This window comes from Asterias amurensis, chromosome 11, assembly GCF_032118995.1.
Source record: "Asterias amurensis chromosome 11, ASM3211899v1".
NCBI lineage: Eukaryota > Metazoa > Echinodermata > Asteroidea > Forcipulatida > Asteriidae > Asterias > Asterias amurensis.
This window is the reverse complement of record NC_092658.1, coordinates 13770897-13789930: the sequence shown is the minus strand read 5'-3', so window position 1 is coordinate 13789930 and position 19034 is coordinate 13770897. Positions and strand designations below refer to the sequence as shown.

General features: G+C 37.4%; 1 protein-coding gene across 1 annotated transcript; it reads right to left on the bottom strand.

Annotated features, from left to right (window-relative positions):
* Positions 1–2529: 2529 nt before the first annotated feature.
* On the bottom strand, positions 2530–18538 carry LOC139944640 (uncharacterized). The gene is made up of 5 exons (XM_071941702.1): positions 18413–18538; positions 9219–9431; positions 6947–7078; positions 3710–3874; positions 2530–2843 (listed from the first exon to the last, which is right to left on the bottom strand). The coding sequence occupies exons 1-5, from the start codon at positions 18474–18476 to the stop codon at positions 2536–2538; spliced, it is 882 nt and encodes a 293-aa protein (XP_071797803.1). The 5' UTR covers positions 18477–18538; the 3' UTR covers positions 2530–2535.
* Positions 18539–19034: the final 496 nt, after the last annotated feature.

The following is a 19034-nucleotide window of genomic DNA, read 5'->3' as shown; positions in this document are numbered from 1 at the left end:
TAATTGCTAGGCTTTAGTTTTCGACAGTATCATAATGAAAGAAAACTTTTTTGTTTTCTTCAAATGAGAATACTATGGTTAATAGCTGCATTATTTTATCATCATTCGCGTTGACATATTACGAGTTTACTGTGAAGGGGGGAATTAACCATTAAACATATAGATTGATTAACCAAATGCGTCCTGTTGACTATCGAGGCCTAGTTTTATGTTGAGGTTACTTTTTGTCTTCACAAACACAAACGTATATACAGTGTATTGCTTTGGGCGGCTGGGTGGTGTAGGATAGCTAAAAGGTTAATTATGTTACAGTGACCGTTAAAGACGCTGGAAACGTTTGGTAATTGTCAAAGACGGTATTCACTTGGTAAATCCCAACATATGCATAAAATAACAAACCTGTGAACATTTAGACTCAATTGGTCATCGAATTTGCAGAATAAAGAAAGAAAAAACGCGCTTTATTTTGTCTGCTTTTAGATGCATAAAAATAAAAGATTTCAACTGAAAGTCTTTTATTCGAGTTAGAAATTACCTCTTTCTCAAAAACTACTTTACTTCAGAGGGAGCCGTTTCTCACAAGGTGTTATTACTATCAACAGCTCTCCATTGCCAAGTAAGTTTTTATGCAAACAACTTTTTGAGTAGCCTGATTACCAACCTGATTACCAACCGTGTCCATTGACTTTGATATTATACATGAACTTAAAGTGACATTTAAAAAGATAATAATTTGTGTTTATAATAAAGTGCATTGACTGAGAAATTTGTGATATGCTCTATGTAATAACTAGTTATTATTACGATTTATAATTATTCTGCAGCAAAGAATGTCTGAATCATTCAACAACCAATGAAACATATACAACTTTGTCTATCCCAGAATCTAGGTAAAAATTACATTGTTGTCCTTATTCTGGGTCAATCTGACCCAGAAATCAGTCCTCCTATAGGACTCAGAATCCTGGTCAATTCTGACCAAAGAGTGTTCAGATGTTGCTGATCGAAAGCATGGAACTGTGAAACACCCACTTAGGGACAATAATTTTCATTAAAGTGCATGATGATAATATTGAATTTTATAAATGTATTGATTGATACTCCAGAGAAAGTTTAGAGCAACAAAGTGTTGTGGACTAGCTTACGTCATCATTGTTTTGACATAAAGAAATTGTCAAAATATACACTATTATGACCGCTAACTATAGAACGTTTATGATATCATTAATATTGTTTTGTTGTATTACCTTGGGTCACTGCAGCACTCGAATTTGCTGAAAAGATAATTAGTTTTCAAGATTCTTGCAGTAAATTAGAATCGTGTTTCAAATTTCAAAAGAAAGCAAGGCTTTTTTAATTTTTTGTATTTTATACATACAATGAGTTCTGTTAACATTAACACAAAAGCTTTTTAAGGCTTTTGTCTGGCTCATTGCTCATATTGATTAACTGCCAATATTGGTTTTCGACAGTCTTATCATGATAAAAGAACATTTTAATTTTGTATAGGCTTACAAAATGAGCATTTTGCATTATTCATCTTCATTTGCGTTGACATTTTATAAGTCAACTGTGAAGGGGGGGGGGGGGGGGATTCACAATGCTCTATAAATGATTGACTTAACTAGCCTAATGACTATCAACGTTTTATTGTTATGTTACTTTGTTGTCCAAAACACAAGATTGTGGGCGTTTTCTTGTAACTCATACAGTACAGTGACTCGCTTTATGGCGGCTGGTTGGTCCAGTGGCCGAAAGGTTAAATTATGTGGCAGTGTATTTTAATTTTACAACTTTCTAAACGATGAAATTAAAATAGATTTTTCAAAAGATAAATATTTCTGTTTACCTATTTAGCAGCACTGTTCATATCAAACATCATCACATTGTTGCGAAACTTGCGATTTTGAGAGGATTTAAGTACAGCTAACAAAATATTTACGTTAGACTTGCACACAGTCTACCATTATAGACCACTCTGACGTATAGACCTTTCGATTGCAACTTCACAGCCCGAGTTCTTGCCAACTGAGGCTTGAAAACTATGGAAAACCCTAAATACAAAACAAAAACGGATAGCCATGTAGACATTTTTACTCAAAAATTCAAAATATAAGTTGACCTTGTTTAAAACAAATCAACAAACCATGGGAGATGTTCTCAGCTCATATGGATCTTCAAAGAAATAATGATTTTGGCACATTATTGTTTTAACACAATAGTATTGTTCTATTTGGCCGGCCATGCCAACCGGCGCGCTTTGTTTATAACAATGGAAACGGGTCTATACCTATAATAACCGGTGAGAGATATGAAATAAAACAGGGTAAATGTATTGTATACCATTGATTGAATTAAAGATTAGAAAAAATGATTAGCTGTTGCAAACTGCTTATCAATCAAAAGGACATAATGCAAACAAATTTAAGGCTAAATGACATGTCAGCCTTTGAGAAATACTCTGCAAAGGGTCTGACGTCAGGCCACTAGCTTTCAAACAAAATTAAAGATACATTTTTGGGCCGGGCTCGTCTCTCATTTGCAGAAATCCCACTCGCCGTACGCGTTCTCCCACGTAGATATACCAATATGTAATTGATTTGGTACTCGGCCGTAATGGGCACCAGCGTCCCATTCCACGGGACTCTCGTGTTCACCTCCCTTGCCGGCAGTAATAACGCCCTCGGCGTAGTTGATCCAGAAAGGATGGTATTCAGTGCTGCTAGTTAGGCCTGTTGTGTCTGTGTATTCAGCCATCAGCCCGCCGAAACCCACTGTCTCACAGAGGTGTGGCATACAGCGTCTGACAACTATCTTGCTTCTGGATGGATTGAAGCCAAAAACTTAACAAAAAGAAAAACAAACAAATTGTAAGAATTGAAAATTTATATAATTAATTATTAAAGGAACACGTTGCCTTGGACCGGTCAAGTTGGTCTTTGAAAAGCGTTTTAAAAGTAGAATACAATGATCCACATAGATATGCCTCGAAAGTGCGCGGTTTTCCTTGAACCTCGTCGACTAACACGGTCGGCCACTTATGGGCCAATTATGGGGGTCAAATTTTTGACCCCCATAAATGGCCGACCGTGTTAGTTCGCAAAGCAAAAGGAAAACCATGCAATTTCATTGCAAATTTGTGTGGATCATTACATTCTACTTTTAAAACATCTTTCCAACCATGTGCATTTTATAACAAACGGTTACAAACTTTTTTATACTGCCAACTCGTCCGATCCAAGGCAACGTGTCCCTTTAAGTTTTATCTTTATACGTGTGGCATATCATGAGCCCGTTTGGCTGTAAACAGACAGCTTCTGTAAAATTTTTAACATGGAATTGGTAACATACATAAGAGACGAATGTTGAAGGTATACAGTTCCCCTACTTTACGCAATCTCTGCTTGCCCCCATGGTCGACGGCATGAGGCAGCCACATTATACCGCAAAACGTTGTTGTTGTAGGCCATAAAAATGTAACTGATTATGCCTCAATTTGTATGGCAATGAAAAGATAACTCTAAGTTCCGGGGGTCCCAGGGAAATCTGGTTGCCTGAGATTCTGTCCCCCATAGGAAATAGCATTGGCTGGTGGAAGAGGATTCACTAGAGGGCGCTATTGAAATAGGTTTACACTTCTGGCGGGAGGGGGGGGGGGCGACAGAATCTCCGGGGGGGGGGGCAAAATCTCCTGCCAGACCAGACTTACGTGTCTCAATAATGACTGACTGATCCGTCCCATCCTCCGACAGTCCTACCAAGGCGGAACCTCCAGTTTTCACACTAAAGTTCAACGTAAACGGCGATATCTGGGGCTCCAGAATAAACTTGTAGCTGTATGGTTCGGGATGAGGCACAGTAGAGAAATGGCAAGCTGCAAGAGAAAACGGAAAAGAAATATTTGGATTGTTATAAACGGATGAGCAGTTCTATCCTTACGACTCCACGCTGTCAGTGGACAATGTTTCATTCCAAGCATTTTAAGGTAAAATTCAATATGGAATCTCACAGTATTTTATATTATAGCAGCCAATGACTGAAACCAATGTTTAAACAGCAGGGTTTTTGATTTTGAAAGTAAACTTCAGATATTAACAGAGCTATCAAAATCAAATTCTTCAGGGCCTGTGTTGAAAGCATCCTGCTATGGAGCCGAAACATGGACAACAACACAAAAAAATGAATGATCGCATCAACGGTTGCTACACTCAACTGCTGCGTAGAGTTCTCAACATCCACTGGCGGGACCATACTACAAACAGGGAGGTTTATGGCAATCTACCACCACTTTCCGAGACCATAATGCAGAGACGTCTCCAGTTTGCTGGCCACTGTTTGCGAACAGCGGATCAACCTATATCGCATCTGGTCTTCTGGAATCCTCCTGGCGGAAAATGAGCTACACTGACACCATCACCCGAGACACAAATCTCAATCCAAACGAGACTCAACAACTCATGAGGGACAAAGCAACCTGGCACCACTTCATCAAAGCTGCTTCTACTATTCCGTCTATAGACGAAGGATGATGATGATGAACATTAATTCATTTGATGTACTTTTTTTGGCGATGAACGCGATCTTCAAACAAAATGTGGACTTGTTTGGTATCCTGCCTTGCACACACACTCGTAGCCACCGGGTGTATTGGAGCACACTTTGTAAATCATTCAAGTTACAGTTTTGGCTTTGTACACATTCACCGACATCTACACATAAAAATAAAACAAATCTGACATCTTCTCTTCTTTTCCTTTACACATCAGATCTGATAGCTACTCTGCTTATTCACAAATCAACTTTCTTGGATAATTTGATCAAATAATCTGTGATCTACTTTAATGGCATTTCAAAGTGATTATTTTATGGGTATGGTGGTGCATTGTGTTATTAGTAACTTGCATACCCCCTGTATGGCGCTAAGCAACTCGTACCAGCGTGCATTGTGTTATACGTAATTTTATTGCCCTCTCTTTGGCGCTAAGCAAAAGAGTTTACAACTGATTTTCTCACACTCCATATTCATGCTTGCTGAAATGGACGTCTTGACATGACTTTGCTTTACTCGCTTTCACAAATAAAACATAACTATATTCATGGGTTAAACCTAAATTAATTATGTAACTTGGCTTGCTTCTTGTGTTGTTCGGTATGAAGTTCATAAAATAATATAAGTGAAGACAAGTGTAACTCCCAAAGTAGCCCGTCCAAAACGTCATTACCTTTCACTCTGAGACGACAATGACGATTCCTGGCACGACCGCTTGCGGCTGCGCACAAAAATAATGTACCTGTCCAACTTTTTTGGTTGCGTTCATGTCTGACGGTTCACCACACGGTTCACCATAGCATTTTGACTGCTAACTTAGCGTAAATTTGTTTTTCTTCAACACGAAAAGGCCATTGACAGTCCACAAACAACACATAACCTGTTGATATTCTTTTCAACCACCTCATTCATTTTTGGGACACGAATACCAAAATATAAAAGAAATTTAATTAATTTCCTTATTTACTTTACTACGGTGAACCGTGTAGACTTGATCCAAGCCTGCAATCGTCACTTTTAGTCAACTTGATAGCCAATACATTATTGCCGCAAATAGAGCCCTATTGTTAGATTGGCCCATGATAGCTAATCTGTGGGGGCGTTTTTCATGTCTCATACAGAGGAATAATAACTGCCACCTCAGACTTGAAATCAAGTCTATGGACGCTGATCATCGCTGCGCTTGACTTTTTATGCGACTCAATGGTGTAATTGCTAAAACATAATTTACTGTCAATGCCCATCATAGTCAGCCCCCCCCCCCCCACACCACCCCAAACAAAATTACTTGCTGATTTGAAATATGTTTTAGTGCCCTTGTCAGTTATGAATCCACATCCACTGTCTTTGGACATTCACAGCCCTTTAAATGCATTATTTGATCATTTAAAAACGGGAAAAAAATTACGAAATTAACTCAGACAATCCCGGCCATATCTCGTTGGGCCCCCTGCCCCCTTTCAACGTTGGTTCCAATTGCCGATTGTGTTCTGAGTTACAGTCAACATTGAGCGGGGGGGGGGGGGGGGCGGGGGACAAATGTTTTGAATGTGATTCGGAAGTGCACAGGGAATTGTTGTTGTATACAACGTTAGGAAAGGGTGGCCCAAGCATTTTGGCCGGGATTGTAGTCTTAACCTTTTAGTCCTGTGTGGGCGACTATAGGACTTAATCCTAAGTTAGGACTAGTCCTAAACTTTTTGTGAAATCGACCCCTGACCCATACTTTTAATGCAGGTTTTATGTAATGTTGGTGATGGTTTTCTAGCTGATAAGAAGGTAAAACATGCTGTTTTAGACTGCAGACTGCATTGTGTACTATTTAAGACTTGAAAAAAAGTTTTTGTTTAGCGTGTGTGCTATTGCAGCTTCATAAAACGACTGTAAAGTAATCACTTACAACCTTTGCACTCATTAAAACAAATTATTTGTAGTTCGCAAGAAAAAACAACAGCAACGCATTTTGAGTACCTCAACTTCCTTTAATAGATGATGAAGTATACTGTTATTAAATGCCTCCTCTCTGCTTTGATTTTTTAATAAAAAGTACCTTTGAACTGATCTCAGCCTTACATAATTCTCTAATAGACATAAATAACATCGATGAATTAAAGACAAATTATCGTGTACATATACAATAAGTTTTGGACTTATCGTGTACGTACACAGTAAATTGTGGAGTTGTCGTGTACATACACATTAAATTAATGTGCGTACACAATAAGTCCAAAATATCGCGTATGTACACAATAAGTTTGGATTCATCGTGTATCATGTACGTACACAATTGTGTTCTTATACAATCGTACGTACACCACAAGAAGGTATGTTGTTATTCATGTGGGGACAATATGCTTCTGTACTCTTCTCCGTTGTGATAAATAATATAACAAATACCTTGGCATAGTCCGCCACTGTGAGGTCGGTGGTATCCCTCCTGGCACACACAGTCGTAACCAACGGGTTTATCGGAGCATACTTCGTTCCCAGAACCACTGCAGGTATGGGTGTCTTCATCACATTCATTAACTACATACAACAAATGAAGGTAGATGAAGCATTAACTGTAGGCCGACATGTTCGATGGAGACCAGTATTCTCACTTGGTGTATCCAAACGTTTGCATACAATTAAAAAATCTGTGCAAATGTTTGCGCCTGCATGTTTGGCGTAACTGGTCATCGAAGTTGACCAGGGGCCGATTTCACTAACGCTTTGCGATCATCGCAAACGCCGAAATCAATCGCTAAATCCAAAGTCGATCGCAACTAGCGATGGATTTTGGATAGCGATTTCACTTATACTTTGCGATGAGAACACTCTTCGCAAAGTTTTACTTAGCGATGACAATCTTGCGATGACTCGTTAGTTGCAAAGTAAAAGTTCATCGCAAACTTATGATACATTGCGCCATTCTGTGCTTAGTTATAGAGCGGTGTACGTCTTGACGTATAATGTGTCCGTGGTTTAGAGTACAATGGCGCTACATTTAGTCTTGCGGTCTATTACCTGGTAGACTCAGAATGCCGATGACAACTATCAGCGACGCAACTACAGCAAAGAGAGCTTAAAATCTGTAACAATGAGATCTATTTGGGTTCGATTATTTTATGTGCAGTGTGTGGGCCTAGGCAAATTGACATTGCAGCCAATAATTGTCTTTTCCGATTTAATATCACTGCATGTACTTTTGACAGACAATATGCCTATTTCAGGCATTCAAAAATGAGTTATGTCGTTTCCCTTTTGACGTTCGAACAATGGCGGAAGGCAGTGTGTATTTTTTTATGAGACAGATATTTACAGAATATGTCAGAATTTTCATCAATCCCAACGTTACAACAGATTTACGAAAATTGTTTATTATTATTTAGAATTATAATAGAGGCCATTAGGCCTACAAACGAACCACGTTAAATTTGATTTAATGTAACCTTAACTCACAATTGTTGTTAGTATGCACAAACATGACAACGATTTACATAAACTGCACTTAACTATTATGCCATTTCATTTCATTTCGAGCGCGCGCGCGACGACCGACGATTTTGTTGCGGGTTATGTCAAAGGTCACTACTTTTAGCCTCGTAAAAAAACTTTATTTTCCTTTTTACGTCATCGCAATTGCGATGGGTTTAGTGAAACGCAAAATTAGCGAAATCGCAATTGCGATGGATTTGAGGTTTGCGATCCCACCGTAAGTGTGTTAGCGACGATCGCAAACATAGGCGTTAGTGAAATCGGCCCCAGTAGTGAAAGAAAAACAATTGTTGCACAAATTTATGTGTGTTTTGAGTTGCCTGAAAAAACTTCAGGCCTGAAGAACAGACAAATAAACTGGATTTCATTCAGCAGTGAATTGTAAATCCATCCCAGACAAAACAAAATAGTTAAATTAATTTTTTTTCAGCATCAAGCTTGTTCCCAGTGGTGATCAATCTCTCTGCGCCAATTGTTTCCCAGCATGCCCAATAGCCTTTATTCAAAAAGCGCAAACGGCGGCGGCATCCCCAAAAGTAACGCACGAAAAAAGACCAGCGCAACGAAGAGCAAGATCGCGGATGAGCGTCTATAGACTAAAAAAACCAAAATTAATATTCTTTATCCCCGATGCAAATTTAACATCTATTATATCGTTGCGGTACCCGCTGCCAAAACATAGGATTCGAACTGCCTCTAGCTGCCGGGCAACCTCGGTAGTCTAGTTGGTAAGACACTGCTCTAGAATTGCAAGGGTCGTGGGTTCGAATCCCACCCGAGTAACATGCCTGTGATATTTTTTCACAGGACTCGGGAAGTACTGAGTATACAGTACTAACACACATCGGTGTATGGGTAAAAAAAAAAAAAAATTAATAGTCTATAGACTGAGCAGAAACTGTGACGTAAAAAAATAATATTCTGTTTTTAGTTTATTGCTCAGTGGTTGTTTTATTCATTTGTTTTTAATCGTTGTCATGCATGATGTGTAAACGTTTTTTTAAACTATTTTCTCGTGACCCAGATGGCCGATCGATCTCAAACTTCTATAGAGGCTTGTCAGATATGGTGAATTACATGAAGTGCTTACACACCGTCAGCATCTGTTTTGTTAGCAAAACCAAAATATTCATTTAACATATCATAGTTAAAGAAGTTAAGAAAGGTAGAACATTGGATTGTGACTTACCAGGGCATTTGAGCCATTTCCATATCTTCTTGTAGTCATCGTTGATAAAAGGCGTATCGTGATAGGTCACGTTGAATGGTCGAGCTGGGGTCCTTGTATTGAGTCCGCCCATACGGATCTTAGTACATTCACATGGATCCGAAACTGGTATAACCCATCGGAACTTGTTACCATTGGCCGCATCGGGTTCTTGTCCAATGCTGCAAATCATGGCTAGAAAATAAACACAAATATTTGCGTATTATTCCCTTTTTTAAGTTCGAACAAGCACAATTTGCCAACTGTTCATATTGCCTTGTACCCAAAACATGCTTAGTTTTTTATGCAAGTCGCCAGACACATAAGGCCCGAAGACACTCCAAGATGTGGCTACGCTATTTTTTCCAGGGGCCGTTGCCACCTACTCCCTGTACTGAAACAGGGTTACCCCCTTTATAGTCCATAGGCTTGGGTATCATCCATTAGAAGCCTATAGGTGGTAGAGCAGTAAGCACTACCTACCCCTTTTAAGAAGCAACTATGGTTAAATGTTTTGCTTGAATACACAAGTGTCATGACCGGGACTCGAACCTTCACTCTACTGATCAAACACCATAGCTTGAACCCGTGTTGGTGCTCTTAACCACTCGGCCATGACACGCCACAAGTTGAGCACGAAATTAGCAGCTCGTCGGCAAAAATTTCCTTGCGCGAACTGAATTTCGTTTTGGAGTAATTTCCCCCAAATTCCAACACTTCATTAAAATTACTTCATATACTTGATGTTGGAGACGAGTTTCTAGAATCAAGACCTTCCCGCCCATTTTCAACATATTTGTCATGAATTGTTATCAAGCTTTAAATTTCAAGCAGCGAATTTTGTAGCTCTACTGAATTAATTATAAAGTTTAGTGGGCCCTATCCGTAAATAATTGTGCGCGCAACAATGTGTTAAGTAAGCTCTCAAATATTTCAGTCATATTTAAATGTAGATATAATTATATAGGCCTCAATACTATTTCATTTCAAAATGTGGTTGTGTTTTAAGATATCGCCGAAAATCCGGAGCGAATAATTTTCATGCAGTAAGAATAATCCCTGAAATAGGAATACACAGTCTGAGCCTTATATTCAAAATCTTTGCGGATAAAAAGTTGTATATTTTTTTAAATGCCTAACTATGCAGCTGTAGACTGTATTTCTTATACTCAGTTTGGAGATTATAGTTCAATTGTTGTTTAATTTGTGTGTTTGATTCTTCTCGTCCGTTGCCAATTTATTAACGCTGGTTTACAAAAAATACTTCGAATTGAAATATAGTAAACTTAACCAAATGAACATCAAATGATGTATATACGTCAAAAAATTACAGAATTAGTGCAATATCTCTAACCTATTTTTTGCGCAGATTCTGTTAAAATTCTGTTTACATTCAGTCCAAAATCAAACAAGACTTTTGCAAGAAAGTGTGATTGTGTTAACGTGTCTAATTTCCAATTAAAGTTTCAAACTGAAATGTAGTCAAGTTATGCAATTGCTAAAATAAAACATAGCCTACTTCTAAAAGCTCATAACAGATTTAGTGCAACATCTCCAACCTATTTTTTGCCCAGATAATTGTTAAATATTATGTTTATATTCAGTCCAAACACAAACATTTTGGCAAGGAAGAAAGAGTGATTGTGTGAATATGTCGACCTCAAAATTAACGGAAAAAAGAGGTGTCCACACACGACTAAAGCCATTGTGTATGGTAACAATGAAACACACTAACAGAATAGGGCAGGGTCTGAAACCAATAAGGTTTAAGAGTCAGTTCAGGTAAATAATTGAAATACATTTTGCGCCCACACTCATATGGTCTAGGTCATATAAAAGCTCTTAATACTGCCATCCATTTTGTAAACAAATTAATTAAAGATGAAGTCGTTTTCGCAGGGGTCGTCTCAACCAGGGCATATCCTGGTTTATTATCCGTCTTTTTGTGAGTTTGTTTTCTAATTAAATTAGGTCTGTATTAAGAGTCAGTTCAGGTAAATAATTGACATACTTGCTCACGGTCAAAAAATGATTTTTTTTTAAATACTTTGTGGGTGGGAGGGCCTTGGGGTGCAAATAAACAAAATTGCATTTTTTAATTCCATATATAGCCCGTTGCCATGGTTACGGCTCATTTTGCTTTTTGGCCATTTTAGGCCGATTTTGGGGTCTGAAAAACTGGTTTTTAGCTCATATTTACAACTCCACCCCACCCAAATGCAAAATTATTTCAAAAAACCTTGTATATCACTACAAAGTATCATCCTTGGCCTTCCTTGAGAAAAAAATTATTGCTTTAAATATCACCCTTGTGCCATTTTTGCATCGTTTATTACAGTATGTTTTTAGAACTTGCAAAATCGCCATTTTTACCCTATTTTTGGACCCCAAAATGTCAACTTGCCAGGGGTCTCAGAAAATTTTCCTTTCGGCTGTGGTTAGGGCCAACATTGGTATTCTCATATCTGGTGAGAAAAACTTGGGCAATTGTATCCTGTTGTGACAGTACTGCCTCAAAACTAGACTTTTTTCCCCAAAACGTGAAAAATGCCTTTTTAAGGGTTATTTCACATAATATTGATGATGTGTCCATACTTAAAAAGAAAGGAACATTTTTCTAATCCTTTGTGGATGGTAGGGCCTTGGGTCCAAATACACAAAATTAACATTTCAAATCATTATATAACACGTTGCCATGGTAACAGTTCGGTTTTGTTAGGCCCCTTTAGGCCGATTTGGGGGTCAGAAAAACTGTTTTTTAGTTAATATTTACAATTCCACCCCACCGAAAAACACAAACATTTCATAAAACCTTTGCCATCACTACCAATTATCATTCTTGGCTTTACTTGAGACAACAAATGATTGCTATAAATTCCACCCTTGTGCTATTTTTAGAAGGTGCATTTGAGAATGTTTTTAGAACTTGCAAAATCAACATTTTAACCATATTTTTTCCCTCCAAATTTCATTTTTTTCAGGAGAATATTTTCCTTTCGGTTTTGAATAGGACCAAATTTTGTCTTTTTATTTCTGGTAAGAAAAACTTGGGCAATTGTATCCTGATGTATCAGTGCTGTCTCAAAAATAGACCCTTTTCCCCAAAAACATGGAGAAATGCATTTTGAAATATTTGCTTCATTTTTAATTTAAAACAGAAAGAAGTAATAATTCCATCAATCTGGCAGCTTCTCATATAAGCACTCTGTAGGTTTAGTGCATTACTCAACATTGATCAGGACTTGTTGATGACCCAAATCTTAAAACTTGCCCCACATTGGCCCCGCCCCAATTATATTTCTTGACATTGCATAAAACAAAGTTTTGTGAACAGCGCCTCTTTTTTGAAAGTCTTATTTTTTAAATCCCCTTGCACATCAAGAAAGTTTGTGCTGTCTTAATTTTTGTTGGTTCTCAGAATATTTCCCTTTTGGTTGTGATTGGGCTATCATTATGGTTTGCATGTCTGCTGGGGCGAAACACTTTGGTTGGTGTTGTGACACTTCTGCATCAAACATGGTAATTTTTCCGAAAACAAGAAAAATGCATTTTGAAGATATCCCTTAGTTTGAATTGATAAAACACAAAAACGTGCATGATCGTTAAACCCTGTTGCCATGCTCTTTAAAGTAACAAGTACAACGGTTGTTTTAGCCACAACCATGCTTTGCCACTGAGAGCTCTTGTTTCGTCATGACTTCTTTACCTAGTTGTCCATGGCCCAATTTCATGGCTCTGCTTACCGTAAGCACAAAATTCTGTGCTTACGGCAAGCGTATTTCACGGGTTAGCGGGGAATTTCGCCTTCTGCGCGTGCATACTTCAAGTTACTAGGCATAATACGCTTACAAGGCTAGCGCAGAAACTCGGCGCTTACACGCAAGCGGGGAATCGCAATTGTAAGCGCGGAATTCGGCGGTAAGCAGAGCCATGAAATTGGGCCCAGGTATGATTCACATTGCAAGAAGAGAAGTAGTGCGATGAGCATTCTTTACAAGTTGTCTATACATGGCCTTATAACAGTCTCCATGGTCCCCTGCCTGCTACCAAACTAAACATTTTCATCCCCATCAGAACAAAGAGGCTCTAAAATTGTACTGTTGCAAGCAATATCAGAGTTGGTTACGTGATAGACAATTCAGCAGGTAATGGTTGACAATGTTTTTTGTTGATCGTTCTCAGAGACATATATACCAAATATGAATTATTAAGATAGCGAATGGAAAAAATAATCAAACTAGGATGAATAAACTTTTGTCACTGCAATTGCATCTTACTAATTTAGGTTGAGCAGGTGCAAGTATTTACAACTTCTTTCAATGTTGTTTCATTAAAGGAACACGTTGCCTTGGATCGGTCGAGTTGGTCTTTGAAAAGCGTTTGTAACCGTTTATTACAAAATGCATATGATTAGAAAGATATTTTAAAAGTAGAAAACAATGATCCACACAAGTATCACCCAAAAACATCTTTCTAACGTATGCATTTTATAACAAACGGTTACAAACGCATTTCAAAGACCAACTTGACCGATCCCCAGGCAACGTGTTCCTTTTAAATGATCTCTTACGCTCATCTTGCAAATCGTTAGTATCATTGTTTTTAATGAGATCTTGGCAAACTTTTTCCAACACTTTTAAGCGGAGGCTTTTTAATTTCCGACATTTGTGGTGGACATGATTGGATGCTCCAAACCATCTGCAGCACAGAAACTATATTGTTCATGATCTCTATCTCTGAAAAGTTTTACATTTGGTAGCAGGCAGGGACCAAGGAGAGTAGGCCCTGTATTAAAGACAACTTGTAAAGAATGCTCATCGCACTCTACTTGCAATGGGAATCATACCTGTACAATAGGTAAAGTAGCCAAATCAAGAACTCTCAGTGGCAAAGCATTGGTTATGGCTTGGTTGGATACCATTATGTTTAAATAAAAACTTTGTACTCAATACTCAAAGGGCATGGAAACAGTGCCAGATTTTTACAAGCATGCATTGTTTTTGAAAATTACTATACTTGAGGCAGGTAGTGTCACAACAGGATACAATAAACCCAAGTGTTTCTCCCCAGAAGACATACAAAACACCAATAATCGCCTCAATCACAACCGAAAGGGAACACTTTCAAAAAAGAGGCGCTATTCACAAAACATTGTTTTATGCAATGTCAAGGAATATGATTGGGGCTGGGCCGCCAAATTCTAAAATTTATGTCATCAATAGTTCCTGATCAATGTTGTGTAATCCACTAAGCCTACAGAGTGCTTAGGAAGAGCTGCAAGATTGATAGAATTATTACTTTTTAATGTTATAAATTCAATATGAAGAAAAAACAATTCAAAATGCATTCAAAACAATTCAAAATGCATTTGCTCAAGTTTTTCTTACCAGAAATAAAAAGATCAATTTTGGCCCTAATCAAAACCGAAAGGAAAATATTCTGAGACCCCTGAAAAAATGAAATTAGGTAAAAAAATATGGTAAAAAAGTTGATTTTGCAAGTTCGAAAAACATACTCTAATGCACGTTCTGAAAATAGCACAAGGGTGAAATTTATAGCAATCATTTTTTGACTCAAGTAAATCCATGGATGATACTTTGTAGTGATGTAAAAGGTTTTATGAAATATTTGTGTTTTTTGGTGGGGCGGAGTTGTAAATATTAACTAAAAAACAGTTTTTCAGACCCCCAAATCGGCCTAAAGTGGCCTAAACACAAATGAACTGTTACCATGGCAACGTAATATATAATGATTTGAAATGTAAATTTTGTTTATTTGGACCCCAAGTCCCTACCATCCATAAAGTATAAGAAAAATATTCCTTTTTTTCATCTTGGACACGTACTGTCACAACAGGATACAATTGCCCAAGTTTTTCTCACCAGATATGAATAGATCAATGTTGGCCCTAATCACAGCCGAAAGGAAATTTTCTGAGACCCCTGGCAAGTTGACATTTTTGAGTCCAAAAATAGGGTAAAAATGACGATTTTGCAAGTTCTAAAAACATACTGTAATAAACGATGCAAAAATAGCACAAGGGTGATATTTAAAGCAATAATTTTTTTTCTGAAGGAAGGCCAAGGATGATACTTTGAAGTGATATACAAGGTTTTTTGAAATAATTTTGCATTTTGGTGGGGTGGAGTTGTAAAAAATGAGTTTTTCAGACCCCAAAATCGGCCTAAAATGGCCAAAAACAAAATGAGCCGTAACCATGGCAACGGGCTATATATGGAATTGAAAATGCAATTTTGTTTATTTGCACCCCAAGGCCCTTCCACCTACAAAGTATTAAAAAAAAAAATCATTTTTTGACCGTGAGCAAGTATGTCAATTATTTACCTGAACTGACTCTTAATACAGACCTAATTTATTTAGAAAACAAACTCACAAAAAGACGGATAATAAACCAGGATATGCCCTTGTTGAGACGACCCCTGCGAAAACGACTTCATCTTTAATTAATTTGTTTACAAAATGGATGGCAGTATTAAGAGCTTTTATATGACCTAGACCAATATGAGTGTGGGCGCAAAATGTAAATTCTTAAACTTTTAAGTGCATGAAGAAGAAAAAAACGTATATGTTTTATTTAGAGCAGAAAATTAACTGCCGATCACGGTGTTTAAAGGAACATTACAGAATTGGTAATTACTCAAAATAATTGTTAGCATAAAAACGTACTTGGTAACAAGCAATTGAGAGCTGTTGATAGTATAAAACATTGTGAGAAACAGCTCCTTCTGAAGTAACGTAGTTTTCGAGAAAGAAGTAAAATTTGATTTCGAGATCTCCTCATTAGATTTTGGCCATTTCGGTTGCTTGTGCATGGTTCTCACTATTTTCTCCTGACTCATTATTTCCCGATTGTTCACAAGTTTATCACTTCATATTGAAACATGGTTCATCACACAAAACATCACACTATTTGCGACTGTTTTGTCAGCTCTACCAATCATGTATATTACGTTAAATTTCACTTCTAGACTGTGTGAACGGTATGCATAATTATTTTCAATAATAATTAGGAGAGCATGTAGCAATTTATAGCCCTTCTCTATGTCTTTAAAGGCACTGGACACTATTGGTGAGAAACGGCTCCATCTATAAACGAAGAATAACGTATAGTTTTTGAGAAAAGGCCTGAACAAAAGTGCCTTTTCTTTCATTATTCTCAGATGCAATTTCGATGACCACATAAGTCCAAATTGCCACGTATTTTGTGTTTAATGCATATGTTGAGAAACACCAAGTGAGAATATTGGTCTTTGACAATTACCAAACGTGTCTAAATGCTTTTAAAACATCCATACGGTTGTGGAAGGCATGGTGTATGTAACCGCATGTTAAATGTTCAAGATATTATTACATCACGTTGATAATGGTTGATTTTTTTCGTTGTGTTAAATTTTAAGTATCATTGGCGTCGGTCGGTTTGTTTTCCGTTTTTAAAACCTTCCCTTTTCTCCCTGATGTGTTTGATATACTTATCTATATTTTTAATTTGTGAAATTGCTACTTTAGAAAACGAAAACAAAATTATCCATTCAAACCTAGGAACTGAATGACGAATGTGATTTTAAAGGCAGTGGACATTGCTAAATTACTCAAAATAATTATTAGCATAAAACCTTACTTGGTAACGAGTAATGGGGAGAGGTTGATAGTATAAAACATTGTGAGAAACAGCTCCCTCTGAAAACGTATAGTTTTTTATGAAGCATCTGAAAGCACACAACTTCGTGTGACAAAGGGTGTTTCTTTCATAGTTATCTCGTAACTTCGACGACCAATTGAACTCAAATTTTTACAGGTTTGTTATTTTGTGCATATGTTGAGATACACCATGGGAGAAGACTGGTCTTTGACAACTACCAATAGTGTCCAGTGTCTTTAAATAACTTTTAAAAAACAAGAACTGCTTTTGCAAATTGATTAATAGAATGCTAACCGGTTTAGTATGCCAGAAAATGCAATAAGTGCGCGATGATTCGATGCCCAGCATCAGCAGCTGAAGAGACAAAACATTTTGAAATGGATCAATATTCTATTTATATGCAATTTTCTGTGACTTCGACGTAATTGAAGTCCACTTAAATTCTTATGAACTTTATAGTCAATGCTCAATCTCACTGAATTTGAATGACTTCCAACGATTGAATGATAATTTTAATTTGATGGGTTTTGAGCTCTTTACGAAATGACGGAGTACAGCATGGGCTCCATAAATGGCTCCCGGCCGTCTTTTTGAAGTCATGTACCAAAAGCACACGTTTTCAAATGGGCTAACTTACGAAGCCAGAGCCCAAATTTCTAAAGGCTTTGTTTCGAAAAAAAAAAATCTTAAATCGAATGCGAAATATTTTAACGCTCTAAATCTCAGAACAGGGGCCAATTTCATAGAGCTGCTTATGCACAAAATTTGCTAAAGCACGAAAATAGCTCCCCTATTTTACAGATGTTACTTGCCAAAATGTTTTGCCATATATGGCCTACATTGATTGTGAATGGTACATGTATTGGGTTTTGAGCTGCTGTTTACTCAGTATAAAAAAAAATGATTGGAGTCTTGGCCGGTAATCTAATTTAACTAAGCAAGGATTTTTTTTAGCAGCTTTATGAAATTGGGCCCAGAGTCCAAGTTCGTGGCTATGTTTCCGTGGATTCGATGCGTTAACCTAATTTGTCTTTTTAGAGGGTGCTGCAAGCGCAGAATGCCGTGGTAAGCAGTTGTATTACATTTAGCCAAGAACAAGTAGTCTTTTTCAAAACCCTTTGACCTCCTCCTCAAATACATTGAAGACTTATCTAGTACATTTAGAAAGCAATACAATATTTATTTGTTGACCCGACACTCCCCAACCCCGAAACTAAATTGTTACGCTACTGCTAACTACACATCATAATAGGCATACACAATATTTAAATCTTGTAAATGTTGTGCCATTCTTTCTCAACGTGTAAGAAAAAAATCTCTCTGCTAAGTAAAACTGAGCAGGATACCAGTCACATTATGTGAAACGATATTTTGAATGGTAACCTTATTCTGGTAAGCATAATAATATTGTGCTTAGCTCCTTTTCTGTGCTTAGGCAGCTCTGTGAAAGTGGCATGAGAGCCAGACGGAAAAAAAAATAATGATTTTCAATTTAAAATAAGTAGATTAAACTTACCTTGGGTAGTGTACGCCATAGAGATAAGCAGAATCCACACAGCAAAGAACACAAGCACCGACATTTCAAGAAATGTCTTCTGTACTTAATATCAGCTCAGAAGTCCAGTTGAAGATTAACAAGCAATTCACTTCAAGTGGGGTTTGTCCCTGCCCTTCAAGTTCCTGCCCTTGAAGCCTGTTTCGTTTACTGCATGCGACGAGACGCAACAGGTTATGATTCAAAGAGGTGTGGGCAGTTTGCTACATAGGGCGTGGACTGCCTTTTACGCTCACGCAAATCATGCATTAACATAATTTGTTAACGCTTACTGGAGCAGTCGATCAATGTTGATTCTTGAGGTTTGGTCTCAACATTGAGCCATAAAATTTAATAAATGTTGATTCTCGAGTTTAAGCATTTTCAATAAAGACTTATTTTATAGCTGATTTTTGAAATGGTTTTCAAATATTGGATACCGCAGTAACGTCAATATCAAAAAATAAGTATTATCTATATCAAGATGTGTATTCGTTTAAACCTAGGGCAAACAAAATTAAATTAGCGTGAACAAATATCGACATTTCTATAGGTATAGAGATATACGTGATGAAAAGATGTCTCCTGATTGGTTCTGTGGGTA